At 47.0% G+C, this 23,418-nt stretch overlaps 4 protein-coding genes across 4 annotated transcripts; all 4 read left to right on the top strand.

Annotated features, from left to right (window-relative positions):
- Positions 1–4,211: 4,211 nt before the first annotated feature.
- On the top strand, positions 4,212–7,350 carry F4813DRAFT_381315 (uncharacterized protein; the record flags this gene model as incomplete). Its single annotated transcript, XM_049245656.1, has 5 exons — positions 4,212–4,446; positions 4,523–6,090; positions 6,156–6,243; positions 6,309–6,986; positions 7,097–7,350. The coding sequence occupies 5 exons, from the start codon at positions 4,212–4,214 to the stop codon at positions 7,348–7,350; spliced, it is 2,823 nt and encodes a 940-aa protein (XP_049098680.1).
- Positions 7,351–8,777: 1,427 nt separating this feature from the next.
- Positions 8,778–9,647, top strand: F4813DRAFT_390421 (uncharacterized protein; the record flags this gene model as incomplete). The annotated part of the gene is made up of 1 exon (XM_049247017.1): positions 8,778–9,647. The coding sequence occupies one exon, from the start codon at positions 8,778–8,780 to the stop codon at positions 9,645–9,647; it is 870 nt and encodes a 289-aa protein (XP_049098679.1).
- A 4,791-nt stretch (positions 9,648–14,438) lies between these two features.
- F4813DRAFT_362984 (G protein alpha subunit) lies at positions 14,439–17,169 on the top strand. The gene is made up of 6 exons (XM_049243668.1): positions 14,439–15,272; positions 15,344–15,689; positions 15,743–15,871; positions 15,930–16,059; positions 16,114–16,352; positions 16,422–17,169. Exons 1-6 carry the CDS (start codon positions 15,146–15,148, stop codon positions 16,519–16,521), a joined length of 1,071 nt encoding a protein of 356 aa, XP_049098678.1. The 5' UTR covers positions 14,439–15,145; the 3' UTR covers positions 16,522–17,169.
- A 1,813-nt stretch (positions 17,170–18,982) lies between these two features.
- Positions 18,983–22,322, top strand: F4813DRAFT_122179 (glycosyltransferase family 35 protein). Its single transcript, XM_049238609.1, has 7 exons — positions 18,983–19,290; positions 19,400–19,720; positions 19,785–20,050; positions 20,119–20,628; positions 20,686–21,602; positions 21,654–21,726; positions 21,778–22,322. The coding sequence occupies exons 1-7, from the start codon at positions 19,137–19,139 to the stop codon at positions 22,177–22,179; spliced, it is 2,643 nt and encodes an 880-aa protein (XP_049098677.1). The 5' UTR covers positions 18,983–19,136; the 3' UTR covers positions 22,180–22,322.
- The last annotated feature ends 1,096 nt before the right edge of the window (positions 22,323–23,418 follow it).

Here is a 23,418-nt window from a genome sequence, read left to right as displayed (position 1 = left end):
GATGATAGCAGTTGGCTGATGCGTAAAGTTTGTTTGTGACCTATAAGAGAGTTTCGTGTCACTGAGTTCATTGGTAGTTATTAGTTATTAGTTATTGGTTGTTAGTTATTGGCAGTCATTAGCAGGCAGCCATTACTGCCGTGTAAGTCAGACAAGGTACCTGGTTAGGTACATCTCATAAGGCTCAGATGAAGGTTGAATTACACATCGCATCATATGAGAAAGTCCTCAGCTGCGCTTACGAAATGACGTCGTTTACACTTCTAAATCTTTGTTTGCTCACCTGCTCACCTGCTCACCAAGTGGGACATACTAAACATATGCCGCTCTCACGGCGTATTAAATGCTAGTAAATATCGTAGTTATCTACCATCAGCTATCTCGAGTTCCTGATTGGTGGTGACGGCGTTTACTATGTTATCCATTTAATATAATTTGATTTGTTGTCACCTAGGGGAGTCCTTGCAATACACAATAAACCCAATCACATCTCATTCACTTGAGTTAATAGTCAACGTAGTATAAGTCACCATTGTAAGTCACCATTATAAGTCACTATTATTATACAATTTAGAACCATCGCATTAGCTCAAGTTTCATACATGTGCTGAAAATATGTTCTTCTCAAGTAGTGGTCAAGATGTCGGCGTCCTCCGAAGTACATGTACGGGACCGACTTATACGTTGTTGGTGACAACTTAAAAAAAAAAAAAAAAGCAGGACACATACATATGGACATGTACATTGTCATAGAAGCGATGTAATGCATGTTACGTTGAATTCATCCGAGTGGACTCGATAATCTCCACCATATCTGCGAAAACAGATGCAAGGGGCAGCTATGTACATACGTGATAGAAGAAGCTAAGAACTCGTAAATACTACGGTGGTATCAATGAGAAGAGAGGCCTGGCCATTAAAGAGTGGTCGCCTTAATTGCGCGAGCATACATACATAATACCACTATGTAAGAGGGTCTTGACCATGTTGGCATGTGAAACCTGTCAAGGTGAGGACGATAGGATAAGACATGTCTAACCCCTGAACGGAGGGACCCAAGCAAGCAGGTAAGGTAGTCTTGGGTGGGAACAATCGGTGGGGAACCAACTACACATGTTAGTCGGATGGCTCCATTGAAGGATCCTCGTCTACCAGTACGAGTACAACTCTACAAGGTGAACAAACTCTCCGTGGTCTGTTTTGGTTATTGGTACCTATCATTCGGTTAGGTACGAGTCTACGAGATGATCCAAGACATCAGGGTCTTGGGAACCGAATTTTGGAAGGTTGTTGTCGATCTACTCCATCGTACCCCCAATGACACCATCGCATAACCTACCAGGCTGCCAGGGCTCATGTTACTCAGGGGACCAATTCGCGTTGAGCCTCATAGGCGCACGTGAGCCATAACTGTAAGGTATGTAGGTTGCGTCCAATGTCGGGCAAAATACAGAAGAACCTTGGAAGTGGAGGGTTGGTGATACATACAGTACCTGACGCCAAGCGAATATTACCGCGAGGGTTAGCAAACTCGCCAATGTTTGACGTCTTCGAGAAGCTTGCTTGCTTGCTAAATTTCTAAACAGTACCAAATGTAAAAATAACGCCTGCGTTTGCTAGGACCACGCTGAATCTTTCCGGCTCATGCTCTTCGATACCGAGGATGTGGACGGCGGTAATGGTAGCAATATCTCAGCCGCATCGCTCAGCAGGTAGGCAAACATATGTATGTAATATTAATATAGAGTTGTCTGGCGCCTTGAAATCCTACGAGGCTATTTTATAATTGAGTGATGGCGAGCTGGATAAGAAGTACATAGGTTTTGTAGAATCTGCCTCGTCGAATACCTCCCCCCTGATACCGAGCAACTTTCTCCAGGCTTCCGGGCCGCATTAGGTACATACCTACATATACTCTGCCTTATCCCAGCTGCCTGGAAGTCTTCTGTATGTACATACAACATCAGCCCCGATGCCAAGACGAGGTGATGTACCTAGGCTAGCTCGCACGTACATACGCACTATTTAGGTCTCAGCTGCATGTCCGGGGTGAAAGTCTCCCCCCCACTGACCAGGTGGGATGAAAATGGGGATTTGAAAATTGGGTTTGGGACTATTGTCCCGTCTACAATGGCCATGTACTTTTGTCTTCTCTCTTATCTCTTTCTACGTGTCCTTGTTGATGAGGATTAAAGAGGTATCGTTAATGCTAGGAATATAGGCAATCTCCCAACGAGAACCACCATTTCACCTTCTTAAGACGTAGTATACCTAGGTATACCATGACGTAGAGCATTCGTATATGATGCGAATAGGCAATCTAGGTTCGATCCTTTATCAATGCGTGATGCATGTCTCATATTTCTACAGCGTAACGTGGGCAGGCTTGGGTGGCCTTGGATCGCCGTGGGAGGGATGAGCTCAGGGAAGAGACCTAATGTGTACGGTGTACGGTAAGGTATGTAGCCAGTCAGCAAAGAAACCTTCCTTCGCGATAGGCCGAGGTGCTTGATTCGTCCGAAGGGCACAGGATTCGGTGGAGACGCATTTGCCGATGGTGGGTTGACTCAGATCCATCGCGAAGCCTTTCCGCCCTATGTATGTATATCTTGTTGTATGTATCTTGTTGTATGTATCTTGTTGTATGTATCTTGTTGTATGTATCTTGTCAGCCAGTCTTTATGCATCTATCATCTATCCTCAGGTACACGCAACTCATTTCCAGTCTCCTGGAATCAACAAGGTATCAATTGCCTGTCAATTGCCTGTCAATTGTTTAGATGCTTACCTCCCCGGACTCTATTATGGAGAATTGATATATGTATAAATTAAAAAAGCCATCAACAATCCTTGGGATTGTCAGTCTATTGGTCGAGTTTGGCCGAGGTAGAGTCCGTTCATCCCGCTCTTTTACCCCAACCCGAACAAACTGCTGGGTTGGTAATAGGAGATTGCCGGAGAGTACATACTGTTGAAGTAGGTGACACTGTGATCTGAAGATCGTTCCGTTAGACTTGAGCGATTTCGATTGCTAGGTCTAGGTAGCTTTCCGCATGTACATCATAACTCCTAATGTTCCTAACGTCAATGCTATGTAGTGTATATGTATGGATGTCCTGGTACTACTACGTGGCAGTTCCGCATAGTGTATGTATAGGTAGTGTATGTAGCACCGCCTCAACGGCTGAATCCGGTACTGTGTAATCCGTACGGAATACTCTTTGAAGCTTGCGGAATTAAAGACCTTCTTTCGGGTTCTCAAACGTTAGTATCTAATAATTTGGAGTCTCGACGTCTCCTATCAAAGCTAGTGCGTCTCATTCGTCCTAGACATACTATATAGGTTGTGATAGTGATCGTAACAGGGGTCCTCTAAGACATTAGATTCGCAACCGAGAGGTCTTCACTGTGGATGCTAATAGTAGAGCTAATAGTAGAGTAGTAGGGAATGGTAAGGGAGCGCTAAGGTGCCGGCCAGTGGAACGTGTGCACCGCCCCTGTCAGTGTCGAACTGCTGGGGGTGATACTGGACGCACTATAACCCCCTAGGGTCCAATCAGAGGCTTGACAGGCGGTGACGCTAGACTTGGATATGTCTACGCGGGTATGGAGTACATAATAGTAGGCATGTCGAGTACCTAACTAACTTACATAGAGGTATGGAGTTTACATATCTAGGTAGATACCCTGATACCCTTGGTCCACGCAAGCCAGGGGTCCATGACCTACCATGTACTGGTCTGTTCTGCATTGGCCAAAGACGCCACTCGACCCTTGGTGGTCCCGTTATGCCCCGGGCAATCGATGATACTGTGGATGTAAGCTAGGTAGGTATGGCAGGTATCGCTGCAGACTCTAGCGAATTCGGGGGTCGCCAACTGGTATTGTTCAGCCTTCCCTGTGCCGCGGGGTGAACTTCTACATCTGATATCTCATTTTTTTTTTCCCTTTCCTGTCTCCTTTTCCTCTTTTCTCATCTCGCATTATGTGTCACCGTCTACGCCAAACGTTGTTGCGCAACCTTGATGTAAAACTACTGTGAAGGCCGAGTCGCGAGATATCCAGCTTGCCGGCTCGCTGCTCCACTCCCATACCTTCATCCTAGTTGCTAAATCTGGAGCTCCCCGACTCTCCACGACGATTAACATATATCGCCGTGTGCGTTGGACGGTATACGCTCTTAATTGTCTAACCTATACTATTAGCCCATCATGACGGACGAAGTCGAGCGGCTTGCGATCGCGCCTTTTAGGGAGATTGTAGAAAAGGGAAACGCAGCAATTGGAAATGTACCGAATGCCGACGAGGAAACGTCACCGCTTATGCTCAAGGCAGCACAAAACCTAGTTAGAGAAGGCGAACGGGCGCTGAAGCGGATCGAGCCGCTTTGCATTAAGAACTTTGAAGAGTATGGCGTTAACTTTGTTGATGCGATCAAGGAGAACGGTAAGATTTCTTCGTCTAGGAATTATAATAGACCCATGGAGAACTATAAGTTGACGAATCTATTCGTGCGCAATAGACGAAATCGCGCAGTTTCGATCCGAACTGGAGGATTTGTTATGGGATTTCGACGACTATGTTGAGCCCGACGACTTCGATCCCACCAAGTTCGATGAGTTACAAAAAGCCTCGAGAAGAGCTGCGCCGAAGATCGTGGATATCCTCAAGCGGATGAAACTGGTTGCCCCCGCACCAACATTGCGGTCTCCGTCCCCAAGGAGTAGGGCACCGTCGGCAACCCCTGACCACGTGAATAACTTACACTATGGGCAAATACCATCAACAAGTATTACCGTCAACCCTCCAGCGGCCATGTCGACAGAGAAACTGATGGAAGCGACAGAGCTGCAACTAAGAAGCATGATGGGAGCAGTGGCCGGCCCCGATGAAGGCCTGGAGGCGAATCTACCCCCGCGATCGGTAAGCGATCTCGACCGAAGAAGCAACTCGCACCGCTCCGAAGTGTCCGATGCCACCTCGGAACATCCGCCAAGACCGCCCTCGGCCGACCCGTGGCAGGTCGGAACGGCCCCGCCTGTCAGTCCCGTGGATCTTTCGGTAGAGGGAGACCGATGGGAACGTCGCCCTCCTGTCCCCAACGACTCCCCGACCATCCCTCCAGCACAACCGGTTAGTCCCCTCGGTAGCCACGCCGGCCCCCTGCGCATTCGTAGCAAAACCGACGACTCTCTCAGCCTGGCTCAAAGGGACGTCGAAGACAGCCGAATGCGTGCGGCTTCACAGAGCCAAGGGACGACTAGCGACGGATCTCAGTCTCCCAGGAAGAGGAATCGTTGGACTAACTCTACGCAGGGTTCAGCATACAGATCCCACAGCGGCTTTACGTCTGCTAGTCGATCACCTTCTAACGAGGGTTCTGCTAGTTGGCCTGGACTACTCCTTGACCCGTCGTCTAGCCGGTCACCTTCGGATACGTCTTCCGTGCTTGGTCGTACCCCTTCTATCCCCGAGAACATTGCTATTAACACCCAGGGCCCAAAGACCGCCCTCCCACCTATCCCCAGCTTCCCCCCGAGGCAGACTTCTCTCGCCAGGGCCCAGGAAAGAGCCCAGGAAAGAGCCCAAGAGAGAGCTCAGGAGAGGGGTCCTCGTCGTACCATTCGTCACCCGTCGACTGAGTCAATCAACAGCTCGGTTTTCGATATAGTCGATTGCATGAGCCCTACCACTGCTGCCGCTTCTACCGCACATCGAAATTCGGTCTTATCAGTCGAGCCTCTTAGTCCGGGGCAGCAACCGCCAGAGTATACCGGACTCCCGCCTATCTATCAACGCGCAGCGACGAACGGCAGCATATCCTCTAGTATGGGAACCATTACTAACCACTCATCGTCGACGCTCATGGCCCATCGTCCCGGCACCCAGGTTCCAGGTAACGTAGATTCGGGCCTGATCCCGGTTGACGCAGAACACCCGATGCCGGACGAGCAGCCCATCCCCGCGCGAGAACCGGACTGTTCGATAGGCCCGTATAGCTCTTTCTACAAGCTCAAAGGGTTTTGCAAAGGCGCAGAAGAGGTCATGGCCGGCCGGCTCGGCTTCAAGAAAATCAAACGGCCCGTTGGTGTAAGTCACGATATGGTTTGTATACGTCACATTGATCCCGCGTGCAGTATTGACAGAGGAGATAGGGCTTTTCGATGGCCGTTGTAGCAAAGTGCAATCACTGTTTATTCGAGATCGACTTTAAGTCGGTCGAGCAAGACTTAAATAACGACTGTAAGATTTATCTTCCCCATATTTACAGGTACCTATCTATGGATTCCGTCTCACATATTACCCAGCCTCCGGAAGTTTTACCTCTAATTCCATCGGGTTTCGACTGCGTATACTTCAAAAGAGCCATTTGCAAATTCGACATGTAGAGGAACAGCTCTACGGATGCTTATTCTGTATTCAGGAGGGCAAGACTGTCGAAGAGAGCGACGCTACGGTCTTCTTCAACCAGAGCCAATTATTCGCTCATCTGGCACGACATCCTCGCCCGCTCCCCGTCATCCCTGGCCTGACGGTAGTCGAAGCGCCGGAGATACCACCGTCCTTTAGAGATAATTTTGATCTTCACTTGCCACACCCGCCGACGCTCTCCGTCATGGTCGGACTCTCGCGAGAGCTCTCCAGACTGCCCTCTGCCATTGCGACGGAGACGAGGAAAATACAGAATGGGGTTATGCGCTCACCGCCTGGTAGAGATCCAGTCCTGCACTTTGCTATCGGAGCGAGGATAGTCGGTATTGAGTTCCCGGTCAAGTACGAAGGTAAATGGGGTATCGGCTGGCACGACGGTGTGCGTGCAGCATTCGAAGCCGACTCCGTCCAAATCGATGCGCCGCCGAAGACCGAGATCAAAATGCAGGGTACAAGTAACGTGCAAGCCGTGGCACGATGGAAGTGGAATCAGAAGAACGGTGATGACAGGTGGCTGAAATTCGACAAGGGAGACGTCATTAAGAATATTGGCTGTAAGTTCCTATCCATTTGTTTGTATTTTGGTGATAGCCGATATTCCTCAAGCCGCCTCGCAGCATATCCGAGTTTTGCAAACCAGAAACTAACACATTACTTTCACCAGGGGCCTACACCGATCACTGGTGCTGGTCCGGCACAACGTCAAAGGGCTGGGGAATCTTCCCGCAGTCCCACCTCGACCCAAGCTCGATCAGGACAGTCCAGCCTGGAGACACTGCTAGCATCAACAGCTGGGAGAAGAAGCCACGATTCCAACTTTCTCTTCGAAAAAACACGGACCGCAAATTTGGGTCTCTCGGCTCAGTCACTCCTACTAGCGAGACTCCTCCCGTCCCTAGCAGAGCGGGCGTCTACTAGTGCACGCTTATCTAACTTACCTCATTCCTCGAGTCATAATTACACTACTTGATCTCCCCACGCGGAGCCTTCTTACACTACCTAAGTAGTTAGTAGGAGAGCTGCTAGTTTCCCTTTAGTACGTATATATATATACCACACCAATACCAAGAGATGCGAAGCTAACGCCGAGGAGAATGAATAAGTGGGTGGGTCATAAGATCATCACGATGATACCGCGCGACTGCGATTTTATTTGTCTGGACACAAGAAAAAAAAAATACGATATAAACCGTTATCGACGGCGAAAATATTAATGATATGATACATGGTTGGCACGGTACGATTATTGATATATTACTTACTTACTCGCTCGACGTATACCCCTTTCTCTTTCGGCTTTTTTATTTTATTTTATTTTATTTTATATAAAAAACTGGTTTTCGACACGAGGGATGTGCTGTTCCTACACGGGGTGGGGATCTGGGATGGGTAGGCAGGTTGTGTGTTTTTTCTGGCCTTCGGAGGCGTATAGCGATATTACGAGTTGCTGATATATGTTTGGATAAGTCGAGTCGAGTGGAATACTGGACACTACCTTATCGAATTTTCGTTTTATTTTACTATTGTAATAACAATGGGATACACTACGAGGTTGCGGGTTCGCTTAGACTTGGGTCTGCATTGTCTGCATTCCGTAAGCGTCGATGCTGTCTCGCATGAGATTATTCAGATAGCTTATGCCCTCATTATTGTTTACCATTGTTTCATGCTACTTGAAGTACTATATACCCGTCTTGAGAATTCTGTATACGAGCAGCAAGCCAGGAGCGTTTAAGTCTATTTAGGCTTCGGGGCCTAGTTGTTTATAGATGGCCGTATAAGTCTAGCAAGGACTGATATATAGTAAATAATTACCGACTTTAGAATGTCCATAGAGCATTAAACGAACTTGATAAGTTACTATTTTGAGTTTCCAGGCTGCTAACATACCTATATAATAGAGATTCGTCTCGAGCCAAATGTTGGCCTAGTAGATCTCTTTAACTATAAGTGTATACGATTATTATCGACTACTTTACAATGAGGATAAAATACCCACTTCAATACCCTTGATCTGGAACTTCTGTGCGTTCCTGTCTAGCAACTGACGTCATTACTCGGGAGTATTTGAAGCACTTGGGTTAGATGATTCAGATTGGAGGAATAATATCTACCAAAGCTGACCAGCCGTGGAGAACAAGTGTTAACAGTTCAGTTCAATAAAAGGCTTGAGAATTTATAAGCTTTTGCTCAGCGAACTTCTACTTGCTGGCATATGAGCTTCTTAGAACCTTAGGGACCTTGTGTAATCTATGCTTTGTCTCGTAAACGTATCCAAGAGACATAATTTACGGCCTTACCTCTCTTTACTCAACTACCAGACCACCTGGCCGTCTCCTATCACAATGAGCTGGATGGATTCATGGTCGCGGCCCGGAAAGTCGCAAGCGACACCGGCGCCATACTACCTTCTTCCAGGAGGCGAGTCAACTCCCTACTGCCGCTCGTGCGGCCGAGTCATAAGCTCACGCCGCGCAAATACCGTAGCGGCGCATGATTCTAATAGCAACGTGCCGAGCTACTGCTCCCAGCGCTGCCGCAACACCAAACCCCGGAAACTGGATCGCGAGATCGAAGCTACGTTCGTGCGCATGCTCTCCGGCGGAAACGGTGACGGTGCTGGTCAAGTTCGGCAGGGTGGGAAGGAGAAAAAGCGCGTGGTTAAAGGCGACCCGCGCGTTATTGTCTCCTGTGATGAAGTAGAGAAGGCCATGTTCGGGGATCATGCGGACTCAGACAAGACATTCGGACGAAGAAAGAACCATGCTTCGAGAGTTCTCCCAGCGACCTCCTCCTCCGAGACGGAAGGAGATGGTACCGCTACCATAGGAGAAGCACTAGAGGACGGAGACAGCGCCGTAGACCTCGAGGACAACGAAGACGACTCATCGATAGACGGTGACGTCCTGGCGCGCATGGCAGTGCGAAGCGGGACCCGGATCCGACCGCCGCAGGCTGTGTCGCAAGTCAACGGCAGCGTAGGCGGAGAAAAGGGACGGGCGGAGCGGAGCGAGGAGACGGAAGAAAACGCGAAACGGAGGCTCGAAGGGCAGCGCAAAGCGCAGCAGCGCGAGATGGTCCGCAACGCCGCGCGCAGGGGCGTCGTCTTCGGGTTCGCTGCCGCAGCCCTGAGAAAGTGCGAGGCTGTCATGCAAGGGAAAGTCGTCGAGCCAAGTTTCGCGAAAGGCGACTGGGGAATAAGGTGGAGAGAGTGAGGGAAAAGAAGACTATCGTTTTGGCTAACTATGTACCTACCTCCTAGGTATCCCTTACTTGCCTCCCGTCCGTCCTAACCTAGGTAGTTGGCCACGTTCCGACGCGGTTCGCGTGCTATGGGGGGAGGCTGGGGTTCACGATGCCTAGGCCCCCTTACCCATTACTAGAATCGCGATGCTTGTCTTAATATATCCACCCAATGATCCCGAATTGAGATTGCGATCGACCCGTCTTATGCCTGCATGATGGGACAAATACATAGTAACTGTGTAACATAAGATACCTACCTAGGTAGTAAAATGCGAAACTACCAGAGACAGGTTTGGTATCAATGAAGTTGAGTTCCTGTGGTAAGGATGGAATTGGTAAGTGGTAGAACCAAACCTTTGGGTATATATTATACATACCTAGGTAGGTAGTTTCCTCTATACATACAAGTTCAGATGGGCCATTCCAGCTAGGGTAACTACTATTTATATGCTTCTTGGAATCCCCTCTTATTCCCGTATATATTTCGTATCCAAATACCTAACCTAGGTAGTTGATGAGACAGTATCAGAGCTTTAACATGCTTGTCGTAGAAGCATTATTAATCAAATCACCCAGGCTGAATCGGCCAACACGTGGTTGGCGCCATGGTTGGGGACCCTGCTAAATCAAAGCACAGACGGGAGATGCCACGTGTGATGCCTGTAGTGTACATAGTCAGTTTCGTTCCTAGTCAGTCGAAGGATTTCCTTTCAGGATAGAAATCAAACTGACGTAAGGGGAGATAAGTATGTACAGTACGAAAACACCATAGGAGCCGGGATTAGGAAAGAATAAAGAAAAGGGGTCTTCGGAAGAACGTGGGTCGCATGAACATGTTCTAGAAGGAATGTAAAAGTTCCGAATGCCCTGCAGCAAGGCTGTGCTAGCATAAACCTGGAGTATCGTGTAGCTCCTTTTCTACAAATTCTTATGAAACAAGGTCTCGTGTTCAAGACAGTGATTCTAGACTAGTTGGCCTTGGTATCTATCCTCTGATGCGCTATGAGAAATGATGGAACACAATTGTGGTTTACGCACGGATATTGTGTATATTGATCTATGTAGAGAGAGGGGATGGGGGCTAAACCATGTTAGACTCAACATGTATAAAGCGTTGTTGGGAGAATATGGAACATTCTATCCCCAGTGAGATTTTCGAGGAGTACTCAATCAACGTTGTAACCAGGGGTCTAATAACTATGAGGCTTGAGAAATTGATTCTTCGGTGCCTTCGGTGCCTTCTATTTTGTTTTTCAGATGCTCTTGTCTAGCCCGGAATACGCCGAAGGATATCTCAGCTACGCGCTTGATGACCGAGGCATAGAATCCGACACCGAATGCGTGTCTGACTTACGTCGAGTAAGCGCCCTTCCGCGGCACATCAAACACGTGGGCAGGGAGGTGTCTGACGAGAGAGGGAGTAGTATGCAGTGTCATCTGCAAGAGGTGAGAAGCTGGCGGTGACCAGTTGGAGACATACCCGGTGGAATTAACTAGCTGAAGAGGTTGATTATAGACCAGATCTCCGCTCACCAAGTCAGCGATGGCCAGAAGGCTTCTTGTGATTGGATATAGAAATGTGAGTCTTTTGAAAACTACTTCACCGCAGAGTAAAGAATGCAAAATAGCGTTGTCGTGTACGGAGGCCCCGCCATGGCTTGTGGCTCGGCCATTAAGAGTGTTGCTGCTGACACATAATATTATCGCTTTATAATAATGAAGGTATAATAGTAGGTTGTCATGTAGCAATGAGATGCAAGATAGGGGTATTCCGTATCGGTGTCCGTATCAGTGACAAAGCTTGAACAGACAGAACTTTAGCTGACGCATTATCGAGACTTCAGACTTTTTATCTGCATGTAGGTATACCTAACGTACGTAGGTAAATATATGCATATACCTGTTATTTCAAATATATAAGTAATATATCAGTGCTCCTTGAGCTATCTCTCGCATCTCGAGTTCTGACCGGTCATTTTATGTTATTTAGGTGCCTACTACCTATGTAAGCTAGGTCGTAGGGTAACAGTATGTAGGTAGCCGAGTTGCGAAATACGCAAGCTGTACATACCTAGGTACTATGTATGCAATTGCAACTAAATATGGTTAGAAAATGAAAGCACAACGATATGGTATGTACATATTGATTATCCCTGCTCGACGGTCGGTGCCGCTGACTGGTCCTCCCGTTTTATGAGCACTATCTACGTACCCGGCCGTTGCTCTAATTATAGAGCGGTGAATAACGCTTAAAATTTCATTAGCAAGGGACACCACTTATGACCACCTATGAGATGGCGAATGGAACCATACCGAGAAGTCAGATCAACAAGTTAAGATATTAGTTTCGTAAATGAGGTAGCCTACCTGCTTAGGTACCTAGGTACCTAGGTGTTTAACTACCCTTAAGCTTTTATTTTGCAGACCAAAACATATTAAACTGCTACACAAGTTGCCCCTGAGCACGTTGTTTAGATGCAGTCTTTAGGATGCAGTCTTTAGGATGCAGTTTTTAGGACGCACGAGGAGGAGCGAATAACCGGCTCGAATTGGATCGGGAAGCAGTGGCTGCCAATTGGCTCTGCGTGCATTGCAGCATATGTACAAGCATACAGTAGTGTTGAGTGCTTTCCCACAGGTTTTTCTGCAGGTAATAAAATAACACGGTATGGACCGATAACCGGGCCAATGGAATAGAAAAAAGATCGCCAGTCACGAAGAAGCATACTATGTACCAAGATGGCTTGTTTCCGATTCATTCCGTGTGCTTGACTCGACAATTCGTATCAATTGATCTCGATTGAACGATTATGATTGCCCTAAAAAAGAATGGATGGGGCCCCATGTGGTTTGCTTTGTTTAAGGTCGCAGGGTCGGCAGCTCGTGGAGATAGGGATGGCATAATCCCCGTTGGTCGGATTGGCCTATGGGGATTAAATGAAGCTCATGTGGGTCATTTTCGTAAGGCAACGAGTTTTTCGTACTCCTAAGGTTACTTAGACGTATCTCAAAACTTGCATAATGTATTAGTTAGTTAGTTATACCTTAGGTACCATACATCTTTACCTTCCCAGACCTATGTAAACTTGGATTATATAATACGAGTCCTCGCGCAGGTGCGTCTTCAATAGTGCCATTTACATGCTTGTTACGTTCCAAAAACACGTCGAGTCGAGACATTACATGTATGTAGGGGTAGCATGTACCAGAATACGTATTTCCAAGTATGTGCGCACATCAACTCAACGTAAGGTATTATCGCAATTATGCGGCATAACCCGACGCTACGGGCACTGGACGGGCATGAGCGAAAAAGGCATGCACAACTTCAATTAAAAAAGCAGTGTTGGTACTGTTGGTACCTACCTATTGAACCTAGGTACTATACATATATGTGTGCTTATCTAAGCATACAGGTTTAATACAGGTATAATACAGGTGTAATACAGGTATGGTACCTACCTCAATATCGATTGGAAGCCCCTTGCTCCAGGTCGACAGGCACAGCTTTAAAACAGGCGTGGGCTGCAAGGGTTGCAAGGGTCTATAACAATGGTACCAAATGCAACTAAATTCATACCAAATCCATACCGCCAATCACCTGACGAAACTACCCGTTAGCTTTCAATGAACCATTAAAATGTTCAGCCCTTTGGGGCTCTGGAGACTTTGGAGAATTTGAGAGGGGAACCCTAGATGCAAGTTGAAGAACGGTGAAGAGGCCCTATCCGCCGTGACCCTGCACAAGTGGAAATTCGAGAAGCATGATTGATTAATATTTGGTTTCTTTATTCCGTGTTTTCTTTTTCTTTTTCCCTGCAAGAGAGTCACATCGTGAGTCTTGCTTGTGTCAAATCCGTCCCTGTCAACATCAACGTCAACGTCAACATCAATTGATTACCGTGACCGCCGGCATTTTCCCACCGTCTTTCTCCTCATCCCCAATCCATTTTAGAACAATTCGTTCCCCCAAACTTAAGAAACTCGTCAAAAATCCATTGAGAATCGGCACCATTGTTACCGCTGTTCACTTACAAGGCGATTGGAATTGTGTGTCTATTTGTGTGCTAATCATAATTGAAAATTGTAAGTAAATACAACCTGTTTTATATACGTTATTCTATATCATCGTCAGTCAATTCTACCAGCTTCAACGTTCCCTCCCCCCCCTTCTGCTTATTAGTCGTATGTGTGTGTATACGTATATACATATATACCGATTTCAATTACCTGCCCGATTACTACATTGTATTATCCCGCTATGACATTGCAAGGCTAAGCCAGTTTTTTTTTCCTCCCTCAATTATTTCTTTACCTTACCATCTCAACCTTCAGCCATCTTGCCAGACTTGAAGATCACCATCGCATTTGTGTGCACTGCAATTCTTTTCGCGACCCCCAGGACTCGCATCCGTCCCGTCCCGTTCTTGAGACTATTATATTTTATATTGTACGCCACCCGTTTATGGATTTCCTCATTACGTCGTTACACGGAAAGTCAAGCGACGAAGACGGCATCAGAACTCCAGCTTTATGATACGTAAAGGTAGAGGTTCTGGCGATAGTCTGGTATGTAATCCTATAACCAAGCAAACAAGAAAAGAATGCAAGGAGAAAAGGAATTAGTTAATCCCTTTAATTCCTTCTCGAATATTTTCATAAGGTCTCGTTATCTATCAACAATTATAAAATATGAAATATTTAATATTTTGTATATTTTATATTCCCTGACTTTCACCGGCGTGGCCGGGACTGTACCTTTTATTTTATTTTATTTTATTTTACCATTTACTTCGTACACTACAACTTAGCCTGGCACGTTTCTTACAGCACCGCCTCGCTTCGAGGTTGACTAACCTGTACCTAACCTACATAAGTACCGCTCAACTTGTCAAATGCACCTCCATTTTTAATTCCTAAGCTTAATAGTTATTAGTTATTAAGGCTAAGGGGATAGTTAGCGCTGACCACCTCCCTTCTTTAGATAACCTCTCGCAGCTCTTGCCAATCAATTTCGTCATATTCCATTTATTACCGCTTCATTCGCTTCATTCGCTTCATTCGCTTCATTCGCTTCATTCGCTATATTTACATTACTCTCCGTCTTGACAAACAACGCAACCCCGAAACCATCTCAGTTGAGAACCCACAACTGAAGCGCTCCCTTCACCGCTAAGACAGCATCAACCGGGGCAACCTGCCAGGCCACCTGTCGACCCCATTAAACAAAGAAACGCGGTCATAATCATATACCGTTGTCGACTCTAACTTATTTTCCACGTGAGACTATCGCAGCGACTAAAGTCCTACCCGTTCACGAATCCTTAGAGAAAAAAAGAATGTGCCATTGAGGGACAACCATCGCGGATCACATATGCGCCCTGTCGCCCTATAAGTCAATAATTACCACTAGCCAACCCACGTATTCCCAATCGCGTTGGCTCTCAGACCAACGCGATCTTTATACATGATGGGGGCATGCATGAGCTCCAATAAGGAGGAAGAGGAGCAAAAGAAACGGAGTCAGGCTATAGACCGCGCACTCGATGAGGACTCGAAGAGACTAAGACGAGAATGCAAGATTCTTCTGCTGGGTAAGCCCGTCCCCATTTAGTCATTGATGCCCCCCTCGTGGTCCATGGTACTGACAAGATCCATTCGCCAGGATCCGGTGAGAGCGGAAAATCGACAATTGTCAAGCAGATGAAGATAATACACTTAAAAGGCTACTCGGAAGATGAACTATTCAACTACCGTGCCACGGTCTTTAAAAACCTGATCGAATGCGCCAAAGCCGTTATTATCGCGATGGACCAATTCAATATCGAAGCGAGCAGCGAGGAAACCAAAGAGCACTGCGACTACTTACTAGGATATACAGTTGAATCGGGCCCCTCAGCACATATCGAACCGAAGGTTGCGACGGCAGTACAAGCCTTATGGCACGATCCGTGCATCGAGCGACTCATGCAGCACGCCACAGAATTCTATTTGATGGACTCAGCCGAGTAGTAAGCAAAGAGGCCAGTACGGTTCGGTTATGTCTTACTTACCACTTCTGTAGTTTCTTCGACGAAGTATCGCGAATTTGCGCCCAGGATTACCTGCCGAATGAAATGGATGTCCTCCGCGCGCGGACGAAGACGACCGGTATCTACGAGACCCGATTCCAGATGGGAGCACTCAGTATCCAGTAAGAATTCCGGAATAACGCTTCTGATATGGTACGGATCCTAACTCTGCGTTTTTAGTATGTTCGATGTTGGTGGACAGAGGAGTGAGCGTAAGAAGTGGATACATTGCTTCGAGAATGTGACGTCCATCATATTCTGCGTGGCGCTGAGCGAGTACGATCAAGTGCTGCTTGAAGAAAGTAGCCAGGTATTTCTTGAAAAAGCGTCCGAAGGCCCGACTATTTCAGCTAACGTTACGTAGAATCGAATGATGGAAAGCCTGTTGCTATTTGACTCGGTTGTCAACTCGAGATGGTTCATGAGAACGAGCATAATACTGTTCCTGAACAAGGTTGACATATTCAAGGTCAAGCTTCCCAGATCGCCCCTGGGTAACTATTTCCCCGATTACTCAGGGGGCAACGATGTGAACAAAGCTGCAAAGTACCTGCTATGGAGATTCAACCAGGTTAATAGAGCTCACCTAAATTTATATCCTCAGTAAGTCCAAGCGTCCAGATGAAAAAATGAAAAAAAACTTGGTTTCTAGTTGCTGACTTTCGTATTTAGCTTAACCCAGGCAACAGACACATCCAATATTCGGTTGGTATTCGCGGCAGTGAAGGAAACGATACTTAATAATGCGCTTAAGGACTCTGGCATCTTGTGATTTCGTCTTTTAAATCGGTTATGACTTACCGGGGCTTAGGTTATACCCCTAAGAGTAAGAACCGCAAAAGCATTGGGCAGGAGTTTTAGGCAGGGAACCGCACATATTTCTTTTGTTTTTGTGTTTTCTTGCAAGGCGTCAGGGGCCTCGACAATCTCACTGGTTTTTAATATGTTTTCGGCATATGGGAATGACGTGGAATGGCAGGCAGAAAAATACCGACCGCAAGAGTCCGGCGAGAGGTGGTTTTTGTTCATTTCTACTTAGAAGAAGAGGAAGAAGCGGCCCGATGCTTGACAGGCACCACCATTACATACAACATCCGACATAGGATCGACGACGGGATAGGGAGATGCCGAAGGTATTCGTATAGACGAGTCTAGACTGCATAGGCGCTGGGAACAAAGTTGGTAGCTCATAGTCGGGCGACGTCCCATGAGATAGTTACTAGTAGATACCCCCTTCCGTCAGGTATTCATGGAATAAGTCAACAAATAGCATCTAAACGATGCGAAGTGCATTAAAGCCAATAGAAAAAAAGTCATGAATGCATTACGTTGTTTTATGTATGATAGTCGTGTCAAATGTTGATTCGCATCCTTTCACATACCCCCTTCTATTTCCTTTTTATAACCATGTAGTTTAACGCAAATATTTTAAACATAGGTAGATACCGAAGAGTAGAACGTACTAATATATAAAATATACCACAAACTAGAAAACACGATTCAAGAATCAGTATAGTTAGTAGAACACTTCATGTAACCTTATTATTATCCCTATAAAAGTTTTAGTACACTGAAAACCAAAAGTACTACCCGCGTATACCGTCCCAATCATATTACCCTATATATTACCCTATATATTGCCCTATCAGAATCGCAACTCAACGACATATACATAGGGTTTTGCTTTCCGTTTTTGAAGCCTTAAAATGCAAGGATTTCGTATCACATGCATGTAATATCTTCTCTATGTATGTAAATCATCAATGCCAAGAAAAACACTATAGCGTATGAATCCAATTATTAATAGCCCAAAACTACAAGGGCCGCCGGGGGGGGGGTCTCTAAAACCGAGGCGGGGTTATGGATCTAGAACATCCAGAACTTATAAGGGAGAGTCTCGATGGGCTTTGCTATGATTATTATTGACGTTCTTTGCGCACATCTCGGCAATGGGAAAGGAGAAACCGGGGAAGGAGTGTATGTATGACTTATGTTGCGATGGCGCTGTAGGTACCTCCTATCCTATGTATGGAGGATGGCCGTTTCAGTCAGACGACCTTGTTGTGAGAGGTAGCATCTACAAGCGTTATGACATAGCCGTCTCGAAGATGCAGCAAGATATCCATGTAGGTTGCTTGACGAGGATGTATTATGATGCAGATGCTAGGTCAGGTGCGCTACTGCTAACAGAGCCGCCGTCTGCGAATCTATAACCGTGGAGGTTCGGATATTGTCCTCCAGCCGCATATCCTAGTCGTCGTTGGGTGGGAGATTTTGATACTCCAATGTCGACGAAGAGGGGGGGTAATACTAGCTAGGTTAAGCGCTCCACGTTAGTATACCACGCCCATCTAATGTGCCCAAGTGATACAGGAGAACTGGGTGTTTAGTTAACAGTATAACGAGTTATATCTCCCCAGAAATTGTCTTGTACTCTCTATGGAAAACAAGTAGTTCTCGAGTTCAGCTAGTTAGTTAATGTTAACTACCTAGGTATACTAATTCATAACCGTTGGCTAGTACTACGTTAGCTGACAGCTCTAGACTTACAAGAGTGGCTCTAATCGTACATACTAAGGTAGCATACCTCTCCGCACTATCCGTAGAGCTCCATCCATCCATCCATCCACTCAACTCTCCCTATCCGCATATCAGTTCTCTAATAAGACAGAATATAATGATTGGGAGCTGTCAGGTTATAACTTATACATTAGGTACTACATAGAGGTAGGCAAATTCCTACGGCTACCGCTTTTGCCCATTGATTACGGCTCTATACCTCTACAGCATAGTGTCTGCAGCTTCCACGGGCTTCCCTTCGTCATCGTGCCTTAGCTGTGGCATGATTTCTTCTGGGAACTCTTCCCCCCTGGTAACTCAGTATCCACCATCGCTCCGATTCTTCATAAATGTCATCGGCCATGTGTCCCCTTTATTTGCCTTGATGCCCGCAATTTCTTTTTCCTTTGGCTGCCTCCTGAACTTTTCCTCTTTACTTTCGTTCTTACTCCGTTCGTGGGATAGGAAGCGTTGTCGTGCTACGGGAGAGGATATCGACCGTATAAGTACCCCGCGGTGATCGACATCGGACCAGGAACCAGAGCTCTCTACTGTCACAAAGAGCGAGCTCCAATCCCCATCGATTAACCCCGCCCCCTCATTCCATCATCGACCATCCTTGTCGTTAGCTCCTCTCTTAGATCTACCTAGGTATGTTGAGTATTGTCGTGCCAACTAACTAGTCTTTAATCGTTCGTCTACTTGTAATAGAGGATGACAGTTGATCTTCTTTCTTTCTAATTACCGAGTCTCAGCTTTTCCGTGAATTCTAGCTATTTTATCCTCTCTCAGGGGGGTAGCTTCGAACTATAAGCTCAAAGTTCCAACATGGCGTCGGGTCTACCAACCAGGGAGCGCCGCCCCTCCACAGCCGCCCCTATTGTCGACATAGTCGGTTCTGTAGGACCCGCGGGCATCTCTCGTCCGAAACATAAGCGTACTTTCACGGGGTTTGGAGCCAACGAGATCAAGACCGTAGAAGGTTCGTATAAGTCATGCTTTCCTCTGGTGGCTTCGATCATTTCCTAAAGGGACCACCTCCTTATCATTATAATCAAGACCACTTGCTAACCCCTATTCTCCTCTTGTAGCGGCGATCCCCGAGCCTCAACGTGCGACATGGACTAAGCACCAATTCAATGGCTTCAAGACGAAGGATGAGTTTGAGAAGGAGGTTGTTCGCCATGTCGAGACAACCTTGGCTCGTAGCATGTTCAACTGCGACGAGTCGGCTGCTTATTCGGCTACAAGCTTAGCGTTCCGCGATCGCTTAGTTAAGGAGTGGAACAAGACTCAGCAGCGCCAGACCTTCACGGATAGCAAGCGTGTCTATTATCTGAGTTTAGAGTTCTTGATGGGTCGTGCTCTGGACAATGCTATGCTCAATGTTGGCGCCAAGTCCACTGCCAAAGGTATAGCATAGCCAACTTCATTCTGTTTAATCGGGTAGTTAACAGGTAGCTAACTCTGCTGTAGAGGGTCTTGACGAACTTGGATTTCGTATCGAAGACATCATTGGCCAAGAACACGATGCCGCATTGGGCAATGGTGGACTCGGACGACTTGCGGCTTGCTTTCTCGACAGTCTCGCCTCCTTGAACTATCCCGCCTGGGGTTACGGCTTAAGATATCGCTACGGTATTTTTAAGCAGGAGATTATCGACGGATACCAAGTTGAGGTCCCTGATTACTGGCTCGACTTCAACCCGTGGGAATTTCCCAGGCACGATGTCACAGTCGACGTGAGTTACTACTACTATCTGATGGCTAGTCTATATTTTTACATGACGTTACCTAACATAAAATATAGATCCAATTCTACGGCATTGTTCGCAAGGCCCAGGACGAAAATGGAAAGACGGTGGCTTTCTGGGAAGGCGGCGATTTCGTCACAGCTGTGGCCTATGATGTACCAATTCCTGGCTATGACACGCCCTCTACCAATAACTTGCGACTGTGGTCTAGCAAGGCCGCTAGTGGTGAATTCGACTTCCAGAAGTTCAACAACGGAGAGTACGAGAGCTCAGTAGCAGACCAACAGAGAGCAGAGACCATCAGTGCCGTTTTGTATCCGAACGACAATCTTGACCGTGGAAAGGAGCTTCGCCTTAAGCAACAGTACTTCTGGGTTGCAGCCTCGCTCTACGATATCGTCCGCCGATTCAAGAAGACGAAGCGTGCCTGGAGTGCATTCCCCGATCAGGTTGCAATCCAGCTCAACGATACCCACCCAACACTAGCCATTGTAGAGCTCCAGCGAATACTGGTAGACGTGGAAGGCCTCGAATGGGATGAGGCCTGGCAGATAGTCACATCAACCGTGAGCATCCCCTGGCAATTAGCTATACCTAGCTCTATCTTACTAACTTGGTTTTAGTTTGGCTACACGAATCACACAGTCTTGCCCGAGGCTCTGGAGAAATGGCCCGTAGGCCTAGTACAACATCTTCTGCCTCGCCATCTTCAGATCATATATGACATCAACCTTTTCTTCTTGCAGAGCGTAGAAAAGAAATTCCCGGATGACCGGGACATACTGAGCCGGGTTTCGATCATTGAAGAATCCCAGCCAAAGATGGTCCGCATGGCATTCTTAGCCGTCGTTGGTTCTCATAAGGTCAACGGCGTTGCCGAACTGCATTCAGACCTCATCCAGACGACCATCTTCAAGGACTTTGTCAACATATTCGGCGCTGACAAATTTACCAACGTCACAAACGGTATCACGCCCCGGCGGTGGTTGCATCAAGCGAACCCCCGACTTTCGGAATTGATCTCTAGTAAAGTTGGCGGTCTCGATTTCCTGAAAGACCTCACGCTCCTCAATAAGCTAGAGACGTTTGTGAACGACAAAGCGTTTAGAAAGGAATGGGCCGAGATTAAATATGCCAACAAGGTCCGGCTTGCGAAGTACATCAAGAGCACCACAGGCGTTACGGTAAACCCGTCGTCTCTGTTTGACGTCCAGGTCAAGCGCATCCACGAGTATAAGCGACAGCAGCTGAACATATTTGGTGTCATATATCGGTACCTGAAGCTCAAGGCCTTAAGCCCCGAAGAGAGGAAGAAGCAGCTACCTCGTGTCTCGATCTTCGGTGGAAAGGCAGCACCTGGCTACTGGATGGCAAAACAGATTATCCACCTCATCAACAGCGTCGGTGCTGTCGTCAACAAGGACCCCGATATTGGTGACCTCCTAAAGGTCATCTTCTTGGAAGACTACAACGTTAGCAAAGCAGAGATGATTACCCCTGCTTCCGACCTTAGCGAGCACATCTCAACTGCTGGCACAGAGTGAGTCCCAGACTATAGGTTGGAATAAGTCAGCAATTAACACACTGATAGGGCGTCCGGAACCAGCAACATGAAGTTTGTGCTGAACGGCGGTTTAATTATCGGGACATGCGATGGAGCCAACGTAAGTCATCTGCAATTTTCTTATTGCGGTTTGGAAACTCACGAATATCAGATCGAGATCACCCGAGAAATCGGCCAAGAAAACATCTTCCTCTTCGGAACCCTATCCGAGGACGTAGAGGACCTGCGCCACGCGCACACGTATGGCACGCACGCAATCGATTCTGGCCTGAACGAGGTGTTCGAGGCTATTAAGAGCGGCAAGTTTGGCGACTCTAACGACTTCAATGCGCTGATCTCGGCCGTTCGCGACCATGGTGACTACTATCTAGTGTCGGATGATTTCCAATCGTATATCGATACGCAGAGGATGGTAGACGACGAATACCGCAACCAGGACGAGTGGGTTTCCAAGTGCATCCGTAGCGTCGCTAGGATGGGCTTCTTCAGCTCGGACAGGTGCATTAACGAGTACGCCGAGGGCATCTGGAATGTCGAGCCCCTCTCTGTATAAGTCCCTTCTTCGAAGGCATGTCATCCACGCGTGGTCATGTAGGGGCTCCGACGCTTAGGAATTGCATATAGTGATTACCTTCCCCAGGGTGAAAATGCGTATCGTAAGGAATTTTTTGTAGCGGACGGCCCAGTAGAAATAGGGGCTACGATTGTGATAGGAAGGATAATGATGAATACCTATCATTCCAAGTATCGACTACGCAAGTCATATTTTCTTACATCCTGCTTTCTAACGTGATGGATGTATATGTACGGGCTCGGAGAAGTCGATATGTCATCTAACAGTGTCACTGACAGACATCATCCCGATAACGCCGGCACTGGGCGACTCCCGTCGGTGCCAGGTATAGTACTTGTTAGTAACCTAGTCTATGATGGCTCGTACGTATAAAGGGGTCTAATGTCTGATGGGTAAGCCAAAGACCCAGATCTAGAAGTCTAACCTAACTAGAAGATTGGTGTTGTGCCCCACGAGGAATATGCCGGCAGTGATGTCACCGAGCATGGTGTCTCTGCGCCTAGACATACAGTGTAGGGTGGTTCATCGTGTAGATGGAGAAGGGCTATGCTGGTATGAGACGGAAGTGCGTAATGTTTGGTCTTGTCTCGCGGGGTCCGGGGTGGGAAAAGGTACGACGTGTTTCCCATCCCGTCGATAGTGACGGGCTGGTGGACTACGAAAGGTGTACGTAGCAGATTAGCCTACCGTTTGATTGACATCGCATGATCCCCTAGACGATCCCCCAGCCTTACAAGAGAATTGATCGTCAGGGTCCAGTCGTTTATCTAGGAAACTTTCTCAGGGTCCAACCTCGAAGGGTAGGTAGGTAACTATGACGATATCTCTAGGTTAGCTAGTTAAAGTTCTTTCTTTTTTTCTTGCTTACGAAAAGACACTTATTCTCGTACGATATGACCAAATATCTTGGGCTTTCTATACAAGACAGCGTTGTTTGTTATGCAGTGATAAATATGTCATAAGTACCTAACCTAACCTAATGTTTGGTGTATGCGCAATAGGTTAGGTACGTAGGTACTTAACTAAGTGAGTTAGGTAAGTGTCCATATGCCAGTTCCTCGTTCTTGGAGAATGACGTCAATAAATCTTATACTATTACCCTCAGGCCTAGCCTAGGGTAGTTAGCGGATTTTCTTATCTTATCCTAGGTAATAAATCAGCACCTCATCTGGTAAAGTTCAAGCCCCAAGTTCTACCAAATATAATAGTTACCTTAGG

This window comes from Daldinia decipiens (genome assembly GCF_022478715.1).
Source record: "Daldinia decipiens strain CBS 113046 unplaced genomic scaffold F4813scaffold_21, whole genome shotgun sequence".
Taxonomy (NCBI): domain Eukaryota; kingdom Fungi; phylum Ascomycota; class Sordariomycetes; order Xylariales; family Hypoxylaceae; genus Daldinia; species Daldinia decipiens.
Note: the sequence above shows the minus strand (reverse complement) of the source record. Positions and strands in the feature narration are given on the sequence as shown.

What these genes read in the sequence shown, in the direction of transcription:
- F4813DRAFT_362984 (XM_049243668.1), top strand. Translation starts at nt 15,146, where the DNA reads ATGATGGGGGCATGCATGAGCTCCAATAAGGAGGAAGAGGAGCAAAAG. An exon ending in TTGATGGACTCAGCCGAGTA is followed by an intron (nt 15,690 to 15,742) that starts GTAAGCAAAGAG and finishes CCACTTCTGTAG; the next exon opens with TTTCTTCGACGAAGTATCGC. An exon ending in ATGGGAGCACTCAGTATCCA is followed by an intron (nt 15,872 to 15,929) that starts GTAAGAATTCCG and finishes CTGCGTTTTTAG; the next exon opens with TATGTTCGATGTTGGTGGAC.
- F4813DRAFT_122179 (XM_049238609.1), top strand. Translation starts at nt 19,137, where the DNA reads ATGGCGTCGGGTCTACCAACCAGGGAGCGCCGCCCCTCCACAGCCGCC. An exon ending in GGCAGATAGTCACATCAACC is followed by an intron (nt 20,629 to 20,685) that starts GTGAGCATCCCC and finishes ACTTGGTTTTAG; the next exon opens with TTTGGCTACACGAATCACAC. An exon ending in ATCTCAACTGCTGGCACAGA is followed by an intron (nt 21,603 to 21,653) that starts GTGAGTCCCAGA and finishes ACACACTGATAG; the next exon opens with GGCGTCCGGAACCAGCAACA.